This window comes from Podarcis tiliguerta (assembly GCF_965153285.1).
Source record: "Podarcis tiliguerta genome assembly, chromosome: 7".
Lineage (NCBI taxonomy): Eukaryota > Metazoa > Chordata > Lepidosauria > Squamata > Lacertidae > Podarcis > Podarcis tiliguerta.
Window position 1 is genome coordinate 77,609,773 of NC_139540.1, and position 17,317 is coordinate 77,627,089.

General features: G+C 42.9%; 1 protein-coding gene across 1 annotated transcript in view; it reads left to right on the forward strand.

The window, feature by feature from the left end:
• Positions 1-17,317, forward strand: part of GABBR2 (gamma-aminobutyric acid type B receptor subunit 2) — a 294,647-nt gene that overhangs the window by 266,663 nt on the left and 10,667 nt on the right. The window contains exons 14-16 of the mRNA XM_083449337.1: positions 10,138-10,248; positions 11,603-11,827; positions 14,920-15,102. Coding sequence (XP_083305463.1) covers positions 10,138-10,248; positions 11,603-11,827; positions 14,920-15,102 — 519 coding nt within the window. The remainder of the gene's footprint in view (positions 1-10,137; positions 10,249-11,602; positions 11,828-14,919; positions 15,103-17,317) is intronic.

Genomic DNA, 17,317 nt, shown 5'->3' on the forward strand with positions numbered 1-17,317 from the left:
AAGAATAACAGTGACCTCATTGTGGGAGTTTACTATAGATCCCCAAGCCAAACGGAGGACATAGATGATGCCTTCCTGGAACAGATGGCCAAGCATGAAAAAGGAAGGGAGATAGTAGTAATGGGGGACTTCAATTACCCGGATATTTGTTGTATGTCAAACTCAGCCAAGAGCATAAGGTCAAACAGATTCCTCACTGGCCTTGCAGACAACTTCATTGTCCAGAAAGTGGGAGAAGCAACAAGAGGAACAGCCATTTTAGATCTGGTCCTAACCAATGTTGATGACCTGGTTAGTGGGGTAGAACTGGAAGGATCATTAGGCGCGAGTGATCATGCTCTTCTGAAGTTTACTATACTAACACCCCAGAGGACAGGATCACACTTCAAAACGACTTTGACAGATTAGAGAACTGGGCAAAAACAAACAAGATGAATTTTAACAGGGAGAAATGTAAAGTATTGCACTTGGGCAAAAAAAAATGAGAGGCACAAATACAAGATGGGTGACACCTGGCTTGAGAGCAGTACATGTGAAAAGGATCTAGGAGTCTTGGTTGACCACAGACTTGACATGAGCCAACAGTGTGACGCAGCAGCTAAAAACGCCAATGCAATTCTGGGCTGCATCAATAGGAGTATAGCATCTAGATCAAGGGAAGTAATAGTGCCACTGTATTCTGCTCTGGTCAGACCTCACCTGGAGTACTGTGTCCAGTTCTGGGCACCACAGTTCAAGAAGGACACTGACAAACTGGAACGTGTCCAGAGGAGGGCAACCAAAATGGTCAAAGGCCTGGAAACGATGCCTTATGAGGAACGGCTAAGGGAGCTGGGCATGTTTAGCCTGGAGAAGAGGAGGTTAAGGGGTGATATGATAGCCATGTTCAAATATATAAAAGGATGTCACATAGAGGAGGGAGAAAGGTTGTTTTCTGCTGCTCCAGAGAAGCGGACACGGAGCAATGGATCCAAACTACAAGAAAGAAGATTCCACCTAAACATTAGGAAGAACTTCCTAACAGTAAAAGCTGTTTGACAGTGGAATTTGCTGCCAAGGAGTGTGGTGGAGTCTCCTTCTTTGGAGGTCTTTAAGCAGAGGCTTGACAACCATATGTCAGGAGTGCTCTGATGGTGTTGCCTGCTTGGCAGGGGGTTGGACTCGATGGCCCTTGTGGTCTCTTCCAACTCTACGATTCTATGGTTCAGTCTTTGTGGCGTCTCTCCTGGAACGATGACTTCAACTCTAATCAGATTGGCTCCTCTTCCTTTCCCTTCAGTTTTTGCTATTTTGCCTTCGATTTAGTTAGGGGCTGGAGGGAACGCACAGCCTTGGGTTCCTACTTTCAAGGAAGGCTGCCATAAGATTCCTGGGGTGGCCAGTGATGTCTTCTCTCCTCCAACGCTGCTCCTCCTCCTTCCTCTTCTTGTCACCACCACTGTCCTTCTCCCCCCCCCCATGTAGTTCCTATTCCTATTCCTCCATTCATAATTATTCTTAGAGTTGGAAGGGACCAAGAAGGTCATCTATGCCCAACGTGTGGCTCAAACTCACAACCCTGAGATTAAGAGTCATTCTCTACCAACTGACCTGTTATTATTTTTGCTTTCACATTAGTAGTAGCAGTATTGGTCATTTCCCTAATGCTTCCTCCCTCTCCTCCCTGCCTTGTTTTGAGAAAGGGCTGGGGTGTACATGGCCTTCCTCAGAGCAATGCATTCTAGATGCGGTAGCCAGGAGAGTACCACCGCTGCTGCAACAGCTAGATTAAAAATGCCCAGGTTCAAACTGTATTTCTTGCTGCTGTGGGAGCTGCGATTGGCTGCAACCTGACATTGCACAGGTACAGGAGCAGGGTCAGATAAAAATGGTACAGTTACATCTCACGTGATCCATCTCTCCTGTGTAAATGCTGGATTTAGATCACAGCAGCGACAGGGAAACACATAGCTTCTGTCGTTATAAACCAGCTGCTTTTCTGTGCTGTTATTAAAGGGACCTAAATACTGTCCTTTCTAGAATATTGTTGGCATCCATCTGTCATAAGAGACAATGGAGTATTCCTCTGGGGTGAAGTCAAACTACTGCATGAGCAGCAGCGAAATGACCTCCTGGGCTGCCCAGATGACAAGACCCCCTTCTCGGCATCGCTGTTGAATACAGTCTACTTTTAAAATACACACTTGTCTACTTTTAAAATAATCGACAAGGCACTGTAGAATTTTAAAAGCTAAGCAGCTAGGAGCGGAATTGTTTTGGTGAAAGGGTTTAAACTTTCAGGCCACTTCTAGTGCTGTTGCGCTTAGTGAACCATTTTTCAATATTGACTATATCGCTATAAATCAGTAGAATTGTGGCACATTTGAAGAGACCTCTTTAAAAGCTTTGAGGGTTTCTTGTTATTGTTACTAAATCTCTCCTGCAATAAATCATTACAAGTTTGCTTTAAAGCAGAGCGTAATTCCCGTCCCTTGTTCTCTGTGTTGTTCGTTTAGCAATCACTGGAACATAAGAAACTGCCTCATTCTAGGTTAGACTTTTATTTCTTTTTTAAAGAATGGTGGGTCTGAACAGAGAGTGGCTTTAGGAATATTATCCTTCATATGAGAGAGTTATGTGTAGTCAGTCAGTGTGAAAATATGTCCGGTAGAACTATGTTAAAGGGAATGTGGTATGACATCTGCTGGGGGGGGGGAGAGCTAAATTATTTAAGGAAAATGCTGCATTAAGGATTCACTGATCTGAGTGAAATACTAGAGGCTAACCTACCTGCTTTATTCCGCTTCTGAGATATTTCTGAAATACCATTTTATACTGAGTTTGCAACAGGGAAATTCACATTAACAAAAATCAAAGCTCCACTGAAATTAATATATAAAATTTAAAAGCCCTAGGAAAATCAAACTACCAGTGGTTTTTTTGTGTGCGGTTTTTTCTACATACCAATCAAATACTTCATAGTGTAACTCTTGAAACAAGTCAGAGGTTCTTACGACATATAGGGGAAGGCCAAAAAGCTATGCATAAGAATATTTGTCACTGGGTGACATACAACTTTGTGTGACTGAACTTCCAGTCACACAACAGGGCCTCCTGTTTCCTTCCTCCCTCTGCACCTCCAAAATCTATTGCAAAGGGTTGGGTAATTTTCTGGAGCAGATTTGAGGATTCAGTGCATGCTACTTTATTTGGAAACAATTTCTTTGGCTATGATATTTACGCTGTAGTCAGAAACATCTGGAGGGCACTAGGTCGGAGAATACTTCCCTAAACTCTGCAAATCAGCCCAAATGTGTGTTTTCCTGTTAGGACAAGCACAGAGATGGCCTTACTCTCTGCACTGGAAGACTAGGTCCCAGGAAAGTGGAGGTGGGTAGCAGAAAAGGATGCTTGATCCATCTCTAAAACAACAGCAACACAAAACCCCAAGGCAATGCATATACTGTTTTGAGCTTGGCTTGGAGTTTTCAAAATGTGCTATGTTTTCTCTGGATCAGAGAAATCCAAATTTACTGGGGAAACCAGCAGGATGGGGGCTGCTTGAGGGAGACACTACTCAAATGAGAGCCCAAACAGCATCAAATACACATTTAAACTCAGGTGTGGACAAGCTCCGAGTCTGCTAATCAGTAGTCAGGGACTTGTCTAAGGGCCACTTGCCCTCCTCACGGCCTGCCTGGCACCATCTATGCAGCCATAAAGAATTTGATAATAATTTTTATTAGTTTTCAATTACAATCCAATAATAGCCTCATTATAACAATACCAATTTATAATACAATTACTAATACCAATCATTCAAATACCAAATTATATAATTTAGATAAGGTGGGCCTCCGCGTGCTAGAATTGATGGTTTGATGATTTTCTTTATTTCTACATTCCAAAATCCTATTAATTTCAATTACATTCTGGTCATCATAATAATCCCTTATACAACAACTGCAGTATTAATAACATCTATTCGTTTTGACACATTAAATAATTTATAAATCTACAAGTGAGGCACTCAAACTATATCCTTGTTCTTCCTGTGTGTGGCAATTATTCTGCCTGTGGTGTTTCTTCCTGTCCTTGTATAAAATGTTATGCCTATCTTTTCTCGGTTGTTGCTGTTATCCATCATGCCTTGGGCAGAGCTGATTGTTGTTCCAGAACTTTCTCCCTCACTCTGTCCCGTGCTTCATTGTTTTGCACCTTTAATAACAGCTGCAAAAGTCACTCTGTCCCAATCAATAACCTGTTTTCCTCATTTTTCCTCTCAGCCTGGGAAGAAGAGTGTTCTGCTGAACTGCAGATGCCACAAAGAGTTTGTGACATTATTAGGCTAGTCGTAGTTTCTAAGCTTAACCCTACCTCCCACAGGGTTGTTGTGAGAGTATAATTGGTATGTGCAGGGAGGCAAGGTACTATGTATGTTGGTTTGAGTTCCTTGGAGGAAGGGGGGGATTAAAAAAAAATCCCCTGGTGAATAGTTGAGCCTTGTCTTATTCTTATTGAACCTCATCCTCGGCTACAGTTTCCACAGTCCTTGCAACTCCCTCACTTAACAGACCTCTGCAAATGCTACTCCAAAAGCCAAATGGGATGGTGAGAAAGTAGTTGTTGGTCCACGATAAGAAAGCAGAATTGCTTTCATCCTTCATTTGAGAAGGCAAATTGGGACTTGGTGGTAAATGTATCGAATGTTAATGAGACTCGAAGAAGGGTTGGCCATCGGAACAGGAATGTAGTAGCTTGAGGGGGAAACCTTAATTGCTTTTAAATAGGGAAGGCCCTGGCTGAATGAAATTCTAGTTGGAGATATTAAATAAATAACCTCGTCTTCAGATTCATAGCGGGGGGAAACAGGCAAAGCCCTGGAGGACCAGAGAAGGGCAAACAGAATTATATTTTTCAAGGGTGTGAATAAGGTAATTCCATCGTACTAAAGGCCAGCCAGCAGCTTGTCAGCACCCTTCAAGTGGCTAGAACAGATCATGAATCAATTTGAGAGAGGCACAGCCCTTGCTTAATAACACAGCCGAGAGCTGGGAGACAAAGTCTGTGTAATACATCTTGATTTCAGCAAGGCATTTGATGGAGTAGCAGTTGTTATGCTTAGAAGCACAATAGCGTATTAGGGGCTAGGCAGAGTTACTGTTGGGGGATTGCCCAAACAGTCGAAAAGTCATCTCCAGCCGATTACTCATTAGTGATTCACTGTCAGATTGGCAGGAGGCTATTTCTAGGTGTTATGCCAAAAACTGGTTTTGCCAGTGATACGAGTGAAATACTGTATTTACAAATTTGCAGGTAACACAGAGCTTGCTTGCCATACTTATCAGGTTCTTTCTGTCAGGTTCTCGGGGCGCCCTGTACTGACTTCTTTGGTACCAGCCAATGGCATCAGTTTCATAGAGGCTGCGGTTGCTTTTTATGTATGACAACTTTTTATTGTATTGTTAGGATTCTGGGCTGCCCTGGTTATAGCAAGTGAGCTAAGGACTTTAACAAACAAAAAATACAAGTTGCTTACCAATAACTGAGATCCTTCAAGGGATGATCTGTGCATAGCTGTCAACTTTTCCCTTTTTTAAAGGGGAATTTCCTTATTCCGAATAGGATTCCTCGCAAGAAAAGGAAAAAGTTGACAGCTATGGATCTGTGTAGCCATAAAACCAGCATCAGCACCAAATTTGGGGGCGGGGGAAGGCCTCAGGTTTTGTCTGCACCTTCTCGAGTAGGCTCACCACCTTGCTTGGGTGGTCCTTATGGTATCCTAGACCCAAGTGGCTCAGGGCTTTTTGTATCAACAGGACACACGGCAATGTTTTGTTATACATCCCACTTTGCTTATTGAGTTCCTACTCCTCCTTGAATGCACACATGGACAGAGCATCCATCCAGGACTGGCTTGGATGTGTTCAGGGGTACACTACTCTTAGTTTTCCCATTGAACTTGTTCCATGCAGTTCAGTTGGGAAAATTAAAGTATTGGTCTAGGGTGGGAGAGAAGCAGGATTTTGTTCCACCGCAAGAGGGACCCCAAAATGGAGAACTTCCTTTCTTTAATAAAGAATGGCATGATCCCATGATCTAAAGAGGCAGAGCTCATGACACGGGGTAAAGCATGCCAGCCCCAAGAGGGAGGCATTCCAGCGCATTGGAGTTGCCATTCATCTTCCCTGCCCCTGAGAGAAAGCCAGTCTGCAAAACTTTGAGGAGTGCCCCAGCTCACACCAAGTTTGGCGAGAGATGGTCCATATAGTTAAAGCTATGGTTTTCCCAGTAGTGATGTATGGAAGTGAGAGCTGGACCATAAAGAAGGCTGATCGCCAAAGAATTGATGCTTTTGAATTATGGTGCTGGAGGAGACTCTTGAGAGTCCCATGGACTGCAAGAAGATCAAACCTCTCCATTCTGAAGGAAATCAGCCCTGAGTGTTCACTGGAAGGACAGATCCTGAAGCTGAGGCTCCAATACTTTGGCCACCTCATGAGAAGAGAAGACTCCCTGGAAAAGACCCTGATGTTGGGAAAGATGAAGGGCACAAGAAGAAGGAGACGACAGAGGACGAGATGGTTGGACAGTGTTCTCGAAGCTACCAACATGAGTCTGACCAAACTGCGGGAGGCAGTGGAAGACAGGAGTGCCTGGCGTGCTCTGGTCCATGGGGTCACGAAGAGTCAGACATGACTAAACAACTAAACAACAACAACAAGGGTGTGACAACAGAAGTTGGACACGGTTTGGTGGGCCAGGAGTTGTCAATTCCCATTTTGCCTCAGGTGGCGAGACAGGATGGGCAAAGAAGAGGCGGCTGGAGTAGAAACCTGCCCTCTGGGTAGGAATGAACTGGCATTGAGTAGAATGCTGCAGGAGTTCCAGCAAAACATGCCACCCACTTTCATCATTACAGAACATAAGGAATTAGATGGAATTTTATGTCGTTTTCAATAACTACGGGGTAAAGTTGGGATTGTTATACCAGCAGTGCAGAATCAAGCAACCACTTGTGCCCAGATCCCTCATGCTTATAAAAATCAGTGTCTTTTTAAAGAAAAGCCCACACAAGAGAAAATAATAAATTATGGATATATTTTGCCGAGAAATTTTCTTGGTTAGCGGCAGCGATGGGGAAAATGTGCATCCACAAGAGATGACTCTATAAATAGCTCTAACAGCATTGTCTCATCTTTAAAACTCAGCAAGTACAACAAAAAATGCGTCCCTTTATGAAGCTGTTTGAGCAGAGACACAAATGGAAAGGGAAGGCATGTTTCCAGGATAAATAATGTGTGGCTATTGCTGACGTGAGGTGGCTTGTATAGAGTTTTGTTTTGGAAGCATGTTTCACAGCACTTGTAGATGACGTTACACTTTCTTACTAGGATGTTTTAAAAACATGAGTTGGATCCCCTAAGCTTTCTCGCAGCCGTCTTTTTTTGATGTGAAATATCTAGGTCAGCCAAGTGAAAAGCTGCACCAGGTTTGAGCTCGTCGTTATTTAAGAAGTTAAAATGGAGTTTGCCACATGTTCTGCTTTTGAAGGTTTCTGAAACTCCTGCCTAAGAAGCCATCTCCACCCTGGTAGATGAATACATATTTGGTCTAAGCACATACTTGTTTATCCCATCAGAAATCATTGCACGATGGTTTCCGTTAACTCAGTATTACAGGACAGGATTCCCTGTTGGATGAGGATGAATGCTGGTGGCTAAAAATATTTCTTAGCAGTGAGGATTTGAAAGTTCTGAGCAAAGTGGATTTCCTTTGGGAAACTGACAACTGCAAGGTATTTAATGTTTTAAGGCTTTGCTGGAGCAGTGTAAATGTGAAAACCCAAAGTTCACGTTTTGGCAGTTTAGATTTGCAAAAAAGAGCAAAGTCTTCCTGGGAAAATGAACAATGGTGGAGTTCAGTGCTGAAATCCAGTAGTTTGAGGAACGACAGCAGTGCCAGGTTGCAACCCAGATAACTCATTTTTAACCTTCAATTGTCTGACTACAGTTGCTATTCCTGTATCTGACCTGCTAAAGTCCTCAGGTCTTCTATCTTTGCCTACATCCATTTGAGATTCAAAGTTCTCTGGATTGCAACAATTAGTAACCCTTAATCTGTGGGGGGCCAGGGAGAATAGGACTTGATGTACAAGTTGTGCTTTTCACTGCAAGCTAATGTGGGGGTGGGGGTGATAAGCCATTGAAGCTTTTCCCCATCCTTTATTTCCATCCGTGGGGAGGGGGGAAATATCTCGGTGATGCTACAGTGGTGCCTCGCAAGCCGAAAAGAATCCGTTCCATGAGTCTTTTCGTCTTGCGGTTTTTTCGTCTTGCGAAGCAAGCCCATTAGCGGAGTAGCGCTATTAGCGCTATTGGCAGTTTAAGGGCTAAAAACGGCTTTTTAAGGCTTAAGGGATTAGCAGTTTTGCTGCTAAAATGCTTTTAGCAGCTTAGCGCTTCAGAAAAAGGGGTTTTGGAGCGAAAAAACCCCCCAGAAATTTTCGTCAATTTTCGTCTTGCGAAGCAAGCCCATAGGGAAATTCGTCTTGTGAAGCGCCTCTGCAAACGGAAAACCCTTCCGTCTTGCGGGTTTTCCGTCTTGCGAGGCATTCGTCTTGCGGGGCACCACTGTACTATTAAAGGCACAAGTGCAGGAATATTAGAAGTAGCGACCCTGGCCTTGTCCGTTCTGCGCCTTGGGCATTTGGGCACCTCTGTAAGCTTTCCTCACTCTCTCATACGCTTCTTTTATTAGCTTAGTCTGAGTGGTGGGCACTGAGAGTGGACTGCATTTTCTAACGTACTTCCCTCCCGCACTGCCCCAAACTTCAGTGTAATGTTCTTGGCATCTAGAAGCAGGAGATGCTATTTCCCCTGACTAGCTTGTGAGAATTGTTGTACGGGATGGGAAATGTGAACGCTTTGAAGCACAAAATCTGGAAATCATTTACAAAGTTTGAGGTAGCCTAATGGCGAGTGGGGGGCTGTGAGAAATCCCAAGGGGCTGACAGCTAAAAGCCTCGGCAGATTTGGAAGTAATTGGAGTAAGGTGGGAATGACAGCCTAACATGAATTCACTCCCATGCAGAGCTGCTGAACGCAGTATCCAGAAACTGCTGCCAGTGTCAGAGATGCTATCAAGTTCCCGAAGAGCTTACGAAGCTTCATCTTAGGCAGAGGCTAAGAGATCCTTAAGTTTTGAAGGAGAAAACACAAAGGGCATATTACTTGCGGTGTATTAAAAGAATAGCCGGTGTTCAAATATATCATCATCTTTCTGCTGGGTGTTAATTCTAACAATATCAAAATGTACAAAAGAAGAGTTGGTGGTGTGCAGCTAATGATATCTTTTCATCAGAAAATTCATCATAATTTTATCTTTTCACCAGAAAATTTATCATAATTTTAACTTTTCATCAGAAAACTTATCATCCATAACTCATGATTATAAACCTATTAAAACTTGCAATTAATCATATCATGCTTAATACATTCATAGCTGCAGTTTAATTTGTTTTATGTCCGTTCCAATGCAATATAATGTCCAGATTTTTGTACTGGTGAAGCCAACATCTTCTAAACTTTTCAGTTTAAAATGTTGCAAAACAACAAATACATTATACAAAAACCACTGGCAAATTCCCCTTACTTCTTTGCATGCCTGGTACAGAATAGTAATTTATAAACTGGGTTATGCATCAGAAAGTCCATCTATACCATGATCCCACCATCACTCTCAGACCACCCCAACCTGTAAAAAGAGGATAACAATATAAACCAACTTTGCAAGGGTCTTGTACGAATTGTTGGATAATGTCTATGAAGTGCTATGAATGTTGTAAAAGTGCCTTATACATGCTAAATAATATTGCTTCATTGAGGACCTTCTAATATTTTATTTTACAATATAATTTATGACAAGGATAGAAGCTTATGGTAATGACTGACGGATGTACCATTCAGTGTGGTATTTTACTTGAGCAGTGTAGCATGGGCCTAAGAACCTGCTTCCAGTTCAATAGCATTCTCTCCCCACCCCACCCCCCTAGATTTCTGCCTCCAACAGTCTCTGGCCTGACTACAATATTCATTTTTCATGTATATAAGCTCAGGGATAAAATCCTTTCTTCTCTTCTCTTCTCTTTACTTGCAGCCTGATCCTGCAGGCCGAGATATTTCTATTCTTCCCATTTTGGAGCACTGTGAAAACACTCACATGACCATTTGGCTTGGCATTGTTTATGCTTACAAAGGCCTACTCATGGTAAGTCTAATGGTAAGTGTAGCTCAGAGCCAGTATGGTGTCATGATAGAATGACGGACTAGGGAGTGGGGAGACCTAAATGAGAATCCCCACTTGGCCACGAAGCCTACTGGGACACTTTCGGTTTTATTTATGTTGTCCTAAAATGGCGCTGTGGGTTAAACCACAGAGCCTAGGGCTTGCCAATCAGAAGGTCGGCGGTTCGAATCCCCACGACAGGGTGAGCTCCCGTTGCTCGGTCCCTGCTCCTGCCAACCTAGCAGTTCGAAAGCACCTCAGAGTGCAAGTAGATAAATAGGTACCACTCCGGTGGGAGGTAAATGGCATTTCTGTGCGCTGCTCTGGTTCGCCAGAAGTGGCTTAGTCATGCTGGCCACATGACCCAGAAGCTGTACGCCAGCTTCCTTGGCCAATAAAGCAACCCCAGAGTCGGCCACGACTGGACCTAATGGTCAGGGGTCCCTTTACCTTTACCTAAAATGGCTAAAATGTTAGGTTGCTATTTTGCTCAAATGAAATTAAAACCCAAAGTTGTAATGGTAATGTAGATAGAGACTACAGACTCCTCCCTCATGAGAAAGACTGAGTTGAGTGAGCCATTTATCATCACGTATTCCATACTCTCCCGTGTCATTGATAAGCGTGGGTTGGTGTCTGTTTTGAAATTATGGCAGCCTTTTAAGTGCCCTGCAGCCAGCTGAAGAAGTAGGCTGTAACCTCTGAGAGTTGATGCCATGTTCTTATGGCTTACTAGCAAAAAAAAAAAAAAAAAAAAAAGCTGATTGATAAATATTTTAAATAGCTCTAGCTTAATACAAATGCCCCAGTATATTTAAAGTACCAAGTGCAATTCTTTTAAAATAAATGAGCCTTTTAACCATTTATCATAATTAAGTCTTTTTACCAATACCAAACAAGTTTATCTCCCATATCATCTCTCCTAGCTGTAAGAGAAGACCCAGGAGATGTGGTAGTTTATGTGCCCCACGCTTGCACCCACATCACTCAATATCACACCTGTAATTAATGCCCAAGTGCTTAGGGGGTGGATCATGTAATTATATACCTTACAAGCAACCCCCCCATTAAATTAAATACTAGTGGGCTAAAGCCAGTCAGAGCTAAATACTTTCAGTTATTTCAATGAGAGGTAGAGTATGGGATCACTCGGTGGAAGTTAAATGTGCTTAACTTTGCCTGAATCTCGCCCTGTCTTGCATTTGTCAACATAAGCTGCTTAAAGCAGAATGCAGATAGAAATAGAAACAGAACTCTTTTGATGTCTGGTATGCAAAGCTATCACTGTGCTTATTGTGTTAACAATCATCACTTCCTTTTCTCTTTCTAATTTCAGCTATTTGGTTGCTTTTTGGCTTGGGAGACTCGAAATGTGAGCATTCCTGCTCTGAACGACAGTAAATACATTGGCATGAGTGTTTACAATGTGGGCATCATGTGCATTATTGGAGCTGCTGTTTCCTTTCTCACACGGGACCAGCCCAATGTTCAATTCTGCATTGTGGCACTAGTCATTATATTTTGTAGTACTATTACGCTCTGCCTAGTCTTTGTTCCTAAGGTAAGCACAATTGACTCATTACGGGTCTGTTATCTGCATATAATTTTTGTAGGACTATTAAATTCACTCCTGCACTGGGAAATTCTCCTGCACAAGCCCCACTGAACTGAACTGGAACAGCAAAAGGACATGGTTGCTCACTGGATTGTGCCCATGATTCTTAAAGCGTAAGTTGAGAGCCAGCGTGGTTTTAGTGGTTACACTGTTGGACTAAGACTGGTGAGACTCGGGTGACGCTTATAGGGTGGCTTTGCACCAGTCACTGCATCTCTTAGCATAATCTGCCTCTCTCATGGTGGTTATGAAAATAGAATGAGGGAAGGGGTCCACACCTGCCATCTTGAAATTGCCCTGGTCCCTCCATATCTTGATTAGACAGAAAACTACTTCTGTCTAGAACTGACAGAGCAAAGCTTTGTCTAGGGCAGTATCACTTGTGGGAACTGGTTATCTATGAATAAATTACACGTAAGAATCTAGATGTCAGAGAGAAGTTTCTTTTAATACTAAGTGGATTAAATACAGAGCCTAGGACTTGCCGATCAGAAGGTCGGCAGTTCGAATCCCCGCGACTGGGTGAGCTCCCATTGCTCGGTCCCAGCTCCTGCCAACCTAGCAGTTCGAAAGCACGTCAAGTTCAAGTAGATAAATAGGTACCGCTCCAGCGGGAAGGTCAACAGTGTTTCCGTGCGCTGCTCTGGTTCACCAGAAGCGGCTTAGTCATGCTGGCCACATGACCCAGAAGCTGTCTGCGGACAAACGCCGGCTCCCTTGGCCTATAGAGCGAGATGAGCGCCGCAACCCCAGAGTCGGCCACGACTAGACCTAATGGTCAGTGGTCCCTTTACCTTTACTTATTTGTAATACAGTCGTACCTTGGATCCTGAACGTCTTGGTACTCAGACGTTTTGGCTCCTGAACACTGCAAACACGGAAATGAGTGTTCCAGTTTGCAAATGTTCTTTGGAACTCAATGTCCGGCGGAGCTTCCACGGCTTCCAATTGGCTGCAGGAGCTTCCTGCAGCCAATTAGAAGCCGCACTTTGGTTTCCCAACTTTTTGGAAGTCGAACAGACTTCTGGAACGGATTCCGTTCGACTTCCAAGGTATGACTGTAATACAATATTTAAATATATAGATGTGAATATTTATAAAAGTATACATACAGAAATAGCCAGCATTATTAGATACAAAAATTATATTTTCCCAATATCACATAGGGGTTTAAATCATCCTGCATTTTTCCATTCCAGTAAAAAAACAAGGGGGGGGGGAGCAAACTCCATTTTTCAATTAAAAATATTGTTGCTTTGACTCCCTTCCCTAACCATATTTGTAGCTTTAACTATTTGGGCTTTATCCCAGATTTTAATTGATCATTCCTCTATCTTTGCTATTCCTGGATTTTTCCATGCCTGAGCTATGGCTATTCAGGATGCAGGAAGTAAATGAAGGTTCATTTCCTGATCCTTTCAGCGAAAGGTTTCTAGCCTGGCCTTATCTTTGACATGCTGGCTTTTGGTGTTCTTTATTCAGTCGTGAGCCCCCACCTGTAATCTTCAGCGATACAGCTGGGACACACCTCAGGGAGAGCTAGGTCTGAGAGACAGCGGACGCAGCACGTATGATGGGCAGAGAAAGTGCTCAGGCACAGAGCTTTAAAGCACAGACCTGTGCCTAGAAACATGGTGCAAAAAGAAGTCTGGGTGAGCCTTTAGGAAAGTGGCTCCACAGCTCTGCCCCACCACATAATGTTGCTAGAGAGAGCCATGGTGATTTCCCATTATTGTGAAATATCAGGTTTTCACAATTAACATTGCTGTTAACATTGCATGGGCAAATTATTTAAAGGCTGAGATGAATACTACTACAGTGGTGCCCCGCAAGACGAATGCCTCGCAAGGCGGAAAACCCGCTAGACGAAAGGGTTTTCCGTTTTGGAGGTGCTTCGCAGGACGAATTTGCTATGGGCTTGCATAGCAAAAAACCTGGGGGGGGGGGGTTTCGCTCCCCACCCCCTTTTTCTAAGGCACTAAGCTGCTAATAGCCTTTTAGCAGCTAATCCGCTAATCCCTTAAGCCTTTAATGGCCACTAAACCGCTAATAGCGCTAATCCGCTAATGGGCTTGCTTAGCAAGACGAAAAAACCGCTAGACGAAGAGACTCATGGAACGGATTCTTTTCGTCTTGCGAGGCACCACTGTACTTCATATCCTCCTAATGTTGTGGCTCAGAAAATAGTGATAGGCTGGATATGGGCCAATAAATTGATGCTAAATCCTAGTAAGATTGAGATGTTATGTGTTCCAAGATATTGACTCTGGGAGGTGGGAATATGGGCAGGGCTACCCTGCCCTGCAAGAAGCAGGTCTATATTTTAGGAGTACTCCTAATATACATATCAATATTGATAGATAGACCCACTCCATTCTTTAATTGTTAATTGTTTAAACTAATTTTAATATTGTCGTTTTACATTGTCGTAAGCTGCCGTGAGGTCTAATAGTGAAGGGTGTATAATAAACTTTGATCAATAAATAATAATGAATGTACAAAGTCCAACTACTTTGGGCTGAAACACTTACCCACACTGGTATATGAATGGAATTTTCTAATCTCTTTGGCCAAAGTTTAGTAAATTATCTCAATATTGAAGAAGGGAACTCTAAAAGGAGAAATGGAATGGGGGGTGTTTAAAAGTTTTTTCAGATCCCTTCAAATATTACCTTCCAGGGGAGGTTTGGAAGCCACAGGCATCATTTCTGCATTTCATCAGTAATGTCAGAAATCTGTGATTCCTAGGAGAAGTCTAGTTTCCTGGAGGTTTGACACTAGTGTGGGAAGAAGCCATATCAGCAGCCCCTTACACATTATTTTGAGCTTCTAACAATAGCTAAGTAGCACGTTAAGGTGCCTTTGCTAAATTATGTGAAGTGGTTAAATAGTTTTAGCTCGCATGGATGATAAAATTGGCATGGTGCTACTGAAGACTATGCCTCAAATCCAGCATTACGCATTTGAATGCACGTTCAGTGAACATTTTTTTGGGCACAGATACACAAAAATAAAATGAGATATTCTTCAACTTTCAGCTAATCACACTGAGAACAAATCCAGATGCTGCCACCCGAAACAGAGGACTCCAGTTCACTCAGAACCAGAAGAAAGATGACTCAAAAACATCCACGTCAGTCACCAGTGTCAACCAGGCCAGCACATCGAGGTTGGAAGGTCTACAGTCAGAAAACCACCAGCTGAGAATGAAAATAACAGAGGTATTGCTAAGTGTGTGTTCTGGGTTAGACTGTTCTGTCTTGCGGGCATTGCATGTATTCTCAATTTGCGAGGCCATCAAGCTATCTGAAACTCGAGAGTCAAAACAGGTGAGGTACATGACTGGATCTCTTGATGTTTTGCTTTTCGCTTAGAAGCAACTGTGGGACCTATATTGGATCCAGTACGGGGCAGGAGTTTGACCATTTATCCCATCTAAATTGCTTTTCCCCCGATGATGCTCTCACTGTGGTGAGGAAATGCTCTGTGTTTGCAGCAAAAAAACACTTAATTTCACATATACGCTCCTGGAGGGGTCAAACTGGCAGTGGCTGACCAGGTACAACACCTTGACGTTGTAGCAGTTGTAGCTACATCCAGTGTGAGGTGGCTGTGAAAAAGATGGATTCCATGCTACGGATCGTTGGGAAAGGAATTAGAAATCAACTTGCCTGTATCATAATGGCACCATACAAATCTATGGTGTGACTGCATATGGAATGCTCTGTGCAGTTCCGATTGCCTTACCTCAAAAAGTTTATTGAAGAGAATAGAATTTGTGGGCATTCAATGAAGCTGAATGAAGTTTCAGGGCAGTGTGTTCTATGTTATAGCTGGAGCACCTGCTCTCACATAGCTGCTTATTAATTGGGGCAGAAAGTTAAGCACATTTGGATCCCACTGTTCTTACATCCCTCTTGCTGAACTCAGTGTGATGTAAAATACTGATTACACTCTAATTTAGCTTGACTCAATGATGGTGTCCCAGGAAAGAAAAAGGGAGAGGGGATCGCTATAGTATGAGTTTTACTGTCATCTCTCTGCTACGAACCTGTGGGTTTGATGTGGAAACTTCTGTTTTATCTCTTAGAAAAGATGATGCTTTTTCAGCTCACCTAGACCCTTTCATCTTAGATTAGAACATGTATTCTTTTTTAATTAGATCTGCCACCTTTTAAAGTATACTTGTTACGTAATTCTATCTCCTTTATTTATCCCTTTATGGAAGTGAGCTGTTTCAACGGCACTGCCTCCAAGTTTCTAGGCATGAGTGCAAACTACCTATTTGTTTCCATCCACCCAAAGGAAAGGATGCAGTCTGCCTTTTTCGTTGTTGCTGAAGGCACATTTGCAGATTCTTTAATTTCTAAAACAGCTCTTTTGCACATAACTGCTCCTGCACAAAACAGCTGTATTAAAAACAAGTTCAGGGGGCCAGAAAAGAAGGAAGCATCAGCCTTTCACGTGTGCAACTCCAAATCCTGATTTAGAGCAACACATATATACCAGAGTTGCACAGAATAGCGCTAAAAAAAGGGTGCTCTTTTGTGCAAAGCTTGTATTTCAAAAATAAAATTAAAAGGTGTGTACATACCTGCATACAAATACCTGTTTGCATACCTGAAACAGACCTCAGGCTTCCTGGCCTGGAGCACACAAACACACATTTTTGACTGCTGTGTTGTGAAAATTTGGTAATTGAAAAACTTGTATTTCATAATTAAAAATGGAGGTTTAAAAAGGTGTGTGCGCACAGGTAAGCAAATGCCTGCTTGCCCACAGCGGACCTCAGATTTCTGGAACTTATGGTGGGCAAGGAATAACTAATTCAAGAGGGTGGAAAACCACCCTCTGTAAAAAATACTTTCCAACAAGCACTGCCCACTAGTATGGAGAAGAAACATTTGAATGGATTTCAGAGCCATAAAACTGAAAGGGCTCTTCTGTGCGTGAAACCACATAAATGGGCACATGCAAGCAGTGGCTCATGCACTCATTAAGGCCCTACTGTGGACAGAGCCAAAGACTGCTACTACAATTTCTTTCCACTGCTGTCAACAAGATGAGGGAGAGGGCAAGTGAGAGTCAACCTACACATGATGTGCAGAATGTTCCTTCTCATCATATTTGCAAACAAAACCTTTATTTTTCTGAATGAAAAAGTGCCTTAAGATACTTTTTTGGGGAAATCTCTGGACTTAATGACTGCCTTGTCTCCTCCATTTTTGGAACCTGGACAGAACATAGATTTATTATTGCGACTAAACCCCCCAGGAGATACACGCTTTGCCAAAATCCTGGCCTCCGGATGAGGTGAGCGACAGGAGTTCCGTTTCCTCATAGGACAGCCAGGAAAGAAGATAGAGAACAAAGTGCAGCAATTTTTTTATGGGACAGGAAATCCAGGCCTGACGTTTTCCTTTAGAATCAACCCAG